The sequence below is a fragment of the Podarcis gaigeae genome, assembly GCF_964106915.1.
Source record: "Podarcis gaigeae genome assembly, chromosome: 14".
NCBI classification, from domain to species: domain Eukaryota; kingdom Metazoa; phylum Chordata; class Lepidosauria; order Squamata; family Lacertidae; genus Podarcis; species Podarcis gaigeae.
This window is the reverse complement of record NC_139690.1, coordinates 43444107-43450103: the sequence shown is the minus strand read 5'-3', so window position 1 is coordinate 43450103 and position 5997 is coordinate 43444107. Positions and strand designations below refer to the sequence as shown.

Here is a 5997-nt window from a genome sequence, read left to right as displayed (position 1 = left end):
GCTTGTGTGCATATGTCGTATGTCATTGTCAGAAAGAAGAAATGCAGACGTAGGCGTCATGTACATAAATGAATGGGTTGACAGTACAGTGGTACCTCTGGTTACGAACTTAATTCATTCTGGAGGTCCGTTCTTATCCTGAAACTGTTCTTAACCTGAAGCACCACTTTAGCTAATGGGGCCTCCCGCTGCCGCCATCGTGCGATTTCTGTTCTCATCCTGGGGCAAAGTTCTTAACCCAAGGTACTACTTCCAGGTTAGCGGAGTCTGTAACCCGAAGTGTTTGTAACCAGAGGTACCACTGTACTGTCTCTAAAAGAGGGACCAAGCACTAAAAGATATACACAAAGGGCAAGTGATGCATTTTATTGACATAAGACCTTTGACAGTTGCCTTCTAAAACTTCATTCACAGGCTTTATATAACCTAGGCTCACAGCACACATGTAAATATAGAAAATATTTCAACTGTGTCCCTTTCTATAGAACATGTTTAATTCAGCAACTTGAGAACAGAGTTAAAAGGTGCCAAATTCTCACAAGATTTTAGCCACTTCTGCACATTGGCTGGAACAGTGTTGGTGCTCCCTGTCTGCTGAAGTGCACACCAGGCCACGACGTCAGCTACTGTCAGTTCATTGCCCACCAACCAGGATGTCTTGCCGAGGGCTGCATTCATAGATCGCAAAACAGCTGCCTTTTCTTTATTGCTCCCTTCTTGCAGTTGGAAGATGGCTGTATCTACCCAGCTGTCTATCAGAGTTGCTGTAACCGCATTGTGCTTCTGACCAAGTAAGGAGAACAAAAACCTAGCAATATTTCCTTCTCCTTCAATGGGACACATGGTTTGAATGCTGAACTTCATTTGGGATTTTGGCACTGAAACAAACACAACGCAATAGAACATTAGACAAGAAAAGCAGGCACCTTGAAGAGACAGATACATTTCATTCAAACCATTAAATACAATTATAAACAAGTCCCATTATGTCATTAATTGCTAGCCAGATTTTCTATATAAGATACTGAATTTTTATAGAATACTTGCATATAATCAGCCATGCTACCTTTTACTTACAGCTGCTAGGAAATGTCCCCATGAGAGATTACTGAACAGACATACTAACAGATTCCTCCTAATCCAATCCTGGCAATTGGAATAACTCTGGTGCCATTTCCAGCTTCGACATTATAGTGTTATGCGCTTTCTTCAAAAAGTAGGCAGTGTGTAGTGTTACTTTTTAGTTTCTTCTTCCAAACACACCACCATAGGCCAGCGTTAACTTAAAATGGCTTTGTCAGTTAAGGTAGCATAATAGCAGAAGCACTTAATTTTATTGTTTGAAACATTGAGTATTACATGCTCCTTTTCTACTTTCACAACTGACAATTTTACTTAAGCTAAACATCTTAACTAGAGCAAGTTTAATTCATCTTGTAGCTAAAAACCAAGAACTGCCTAACAATGGAACGTAAGTTTATTTGAGCAGTTAAGAGGAAGCTAGCAAACACACTAGGGTTATTAAGATGCTTTAGTTTTCTTGTAGAGATTATATAATAGAAGCTTCATAGCAATATTTTTGAAACTGCATTCCTAGGAACTAGGTTACTCAAATCTCTCAGAAGTCCTTTGAAGAGCAAAGAATGAAAGACTCAGTGATCTTCCCTGCAATGTACAGCTATTGACCTATCAACCTGCATAAATGAAAAGTGAGGTCCAATGTAGCACAAGTTAACTCATGCAACAGGGCTTCTTCTTCTGTTCCCTGTGCACTTCCAAAATGTGGGTGCTTGGGGAACACCCAGAGCAGATTTGGGACATGGGGAGAAGGGAGTCCCATTGGGCAGGTGGGTGGACATAATTTGATGTCATCGTAAGTGTGCTTATCAGATTCTTCTGCATCATACAGGAAGAGAACAAAAGCTTAAAGGTGAATTATTATTGGCACTAGAAGTGACTCATCTACTACAGCTCTTCTCACAATGTATTCTGTTGTCTAAGAATGACCATGTTGTGGACAAACTAGTTGTTGAGCTTCCCAGTTGCAAATTTATTCATGGCCAGCGGCTGGCCCATTTGCTGCAGATACACATTTATTGTCATTAGACATCAAGAAATTGTGTGCTACTCGTAACATGTTAACAGTAATGAATGCGTCCCTTTTCCTAATGTGCTGGACTTACCATCTTTCCAAATTAATGTAAATCCCAACTGATACTCATGACGCGACTGCTTCTTAGGCTGATCACCAAAGCATTTCAGGAGATTTTCTGGCACACACTTCACAGATGAGTGTGTATGAACAGCTGATAGTATCTTATAACGCTCACACAGCAAGCTGTGGAGTATTAACAATGACAGTGGTGGGTGATCAGGGTTTGCATTGATCACAATATCCTTCAGAGCTCCATAGTCCTGTAGGAAAATAAGCCGCCATTAGTAAGTTGTTCAAGTGACGCATTCATGCATCGATTCACATCCCACTCCTGCTTAGCACAACACACAAACACCCTCATTAATTAACTGCAAGACACACAAAACCAATGAAGTTCTACAAAAGGTTTTTACAATCGGCAGCCGACCTTTAACATCCACCAGATGAATTGTTCAGCTGAGAACTACAAAGAGTCGCAGACCTTTCAAAGAGTTACTGGATGTCTATTTATGCACTGGCTCATGAAGAGAAATCTTGTTCCACTTTTTAAAATAAAAGAAGATATAGTTAGAGGAAAGGAGGCTTCCATCTCCCATGATTAGTAGTAGCATCCCAAAAATGTTTACTTTCAAAATCAGTGCAATCAATGTGTCTTTTGGGAAACAACTCTATTTCTGAAACAACAAAAAACTACAGGAAATCCATTCCAGCCCAAATCTACCAGTCTCTCATTTATTTTAAAACACTCAATATATTTAAAAATCATACAATAAAACTGATAAGTAAAAAAATATTAAAATACAAAACCCACAGTAACTAGCAACTTGAGCCACATCCAACATAATGGCCATAAAATGCCCGAACAAAGCAATATGCAACCAGCAAAACCAAAACTGATAGGTAAGAAAAGATACTAGATCAATTTTTAAGTTATGGAGCATTTTACCTGCACTTTGAAGCCAATTTTGTCCCATTAGGTATCAATCAAAGAACTAGGCACAAATTTCTTAACAAGTCTCACAAGATCTTACATCATTATTTGGCTGGATTCAGTTACTATTTAATTATTTTGTTGATATTTTGAAACAGAGGCCAGATTTGCATACAATGCTGAGGCACAGCTTGTTTTGAGTTTTTGAACCAACCAGGATAAAACTTAGACAAGCAAAGCAACTGCAGCAAACCAGGGTTAAACAAGGATGGTGGGCTCAGACATAACAAGAAACCACTGTTAACAGGAAAAGACAGCCATACGTCAGGTTCAAAATACAGATTCATATTCTGCTTTATTGGACACAACCCAGTTAGTTGGCTGGGGTGCGTTCAGACCTGCAAAGAAACCAGTTAAACAAAACAAACCATGTCTTCCAACTCATGTGGAAACCAAGCCACTGAATTAAGCTGAGTTTTTGTTTGTTTCCAGAATTGTTAAATGCTTGCTTTATGATTGGCTTTAAGAAATATTTCAGATCTATTATCAAGCTTAGTTTTAAAACAATGAGACCCTGCTCACTGAATTCATTTTGAGTGGTGGCTTGAATGCTAATAACCTCATTAAAGCCTAGATTTAAAATAATTCTATACCCCTCCCACCTATCACAAGGTGCTTCTGTGGATTTTAGCTATGTTTTAGTGATAAATCATTCTGAGTGTTGGCCTGAATGCTAATTACTCCATTAGTCATTATAAAAATATACAGGAATTGTGGTGTAGAGAAAGTTAATCTGAACTTGCCTTCCCAAGTAAATTGTCAAGCTCTGCAGCACTAGCAGATAAAGGAATGTGTTCATCTGCTTGGATTATGTTTGTTGCATCAAAGTCTGCATCCGGTGTTTGGATCATCTTTGAAAGCCCATCCACAGCAGCTTTCAACTCATACAAGCGTTTCAAGATCTCCTCCTGGCGGGATTCAAGTGCCTGAAGAGCTGGATCAACTTCCTCCTAAATAAAGTTCAATTGGTATTCACTCAGCTGTTTTAATATTGTGTAAAACAGATGGATATTTCCCATGTACCTCAGCATACACTGTAGCTTTAACACTCTACAAGTCTCTATGCTAGTATTATCCATCATTATGCATACATGCACATGGGAACTCTGCCAATATATCAAGGTTCAATACAGGTCAAGGGTGGGAAATAGAGGTGGGAAACTGGATATAGATGTAGCGCTGGATCTGGCCCACTGTCTACTGGCCATTTTGACAAGTAGATATTAAGTAATTCAGAGTTTTCATGCTTTGAAACTGCTTGCTGCCTTTAAACAACAGGGCAAGAGGCTTATATCCGATCTTAGTGCTATGCTACTCAGTGCTAAGACTGAAGAGCAAAAGATCCCTGAACTCCAATCATAGGCCTTTTTATTATGCAAACCACTTAAGAGAAATTTGTGATCAAGTGGTCTATAAATGCAGAGTAAAATTTCCTAAGTTGTCAGGTAACTGACAGGTGGGTGTGTTTTGCGTACAATGGCCAGGCACGCCTTATTAGGCCTGCGGGCTGGTTGTGTCCTTCGCCACTAGCATAGGTAAAACAAATGTGAGACCCAACTGCAACCATGAACAATATATGGAGGTAGCATTTACAATAACTCCCAAATAACCTTTTAGTCAAGTGCAGCTCTATCCTAAAGCTATTCCGAAAGAAGGAACTTGGAACACCTGACTTGTGCTGCCCTGCCCTGCCCTGCCCTGCCCTGCCCTGCCCTGCCCTGCCCTGCCCTGGAAGAACAGCAGCCACATATGCCCGCTTCAGCTGCATACACAAAAACATTTGACAATATAATATTATTATTATTAAAGGTAAAGGGACCCCTGACCATTAGGTCCAGTCGTGACCGACTCTGGGGTTGCGGCGCTCATTTCGCTTTACTGGCCGAGGCAGCCGGCATACAGCTTCTGGGTCATGTGGCCAGCATGACTAAGCCGCTTCTGTCAAACCAGAGCAGCCCATGGAAACACTATTTACTTTCCCGCCGGAGTGGTACCTATTTATCTACTTGCACTTGGACGTGCTTTCGAACTGCTAGGTTGGCAGGAGCAGGGACCGAGCAACGGGAGCTCACCCCGTCACGGGGATTCGAACCACCAACCTTCTGATCGCCAAGTCCTAGGCACTGTGGTTTAACCCACAGCACCACCCGCGTCCCTATTAGTATTATTATTACTACTGATTAAATTTATATACCACCCTTCCTCTCTAGATCTCAGGGCATTTCACAACAATGAAGAGGAGAGGGGGTAAGCTACAGTTCCCTGGATTCCTGGTGTGGGGTTTTTTTTTTTGTGTGTGTGTGTGTCTTTGTGTAATGTAAGGATTGAGATTTAAACGTATGGACTGTCAGCCGCACGGAAGTACAACGCTGGGCTGCCTCAGGCCTTGGCGCAACAACCTCCCTCAGCTCCGGTTGGGAAAGTGAAAGCGCTGGCCAGCGCCTCTCCCGAGACGGCCAGGCCGGGCTGAGGAGCCGCACCTCGCGGCCTAGGAAGGGAGGCCAAGGAAGGAGAGCCCTCGCCCGCCCCCCCCGACCCTGCCCGCTTCAGAGCGCGGCGCCTCTGGGCCGCCTCCTTCCTACCTCGTGAAGCAGCGGCGGCGAGGCGGCTGACGGGGAGCCGCCCTCGGGGCAACGGTGCATATTTCCAACCCGGTACATGCAGGCGGGAAGGTGCTCAGCCAAGACCGCCGCCGAGCCAGGCCCCCCATGAAAGGGCCTCACCTTGTACATCGGCATCGTGGCTGCCCGGCCGGCGGCTCCTCGCTGACTGACTGACTGGCACAGAGGCAGCCACGCCCCGCACGAGCGCCACACCCACTGCTCTTCTGCCATTGGAGAGCGTTCGTCCG

At 43.2% G+C, this 5997-nt stretch overlaps 1 protein-coding gene across 2 annotated transcripts; it reads right to left on the bottom strand.

The window, feature by feature from the left end:
* Positions 1-341: 341 nt before the first annotated feature.
* On the bottom strand, positions 342-5993 carry AIMP2 (aminoacyl tRNA synthetase complex interacting multifunctional protein 2). Of its 2 annotated transcripts, none has more exons than XM_083711747.1 (4): positions 5870-5993; positions 3890-4096; positions 2184-2415; positions 342-878 (listed from the first exon to the last, which is right to left on the bottom strand). In XM_083711747.1, the coding sequence occupies exons 1-4, from the start codon at positions 5978-5980 to the stop codon at positions 493-495; spliced, it is 936 nt and encodes a 311-aa protein (XP_083567873.1). In that variant the 5' UTR covers positions 5981-5993; the 3' UTR covers positions 342-492. The 2 variants fall into 2 exon arrangements, with proteins under 2 accessions (XP_083567873.1, XP_083567872.1); XM_083711746.1 differs by having other exon boundaries at positions 5729-5960.
* Positions 5994-5997: the final 4 nt, after the last annotated feature.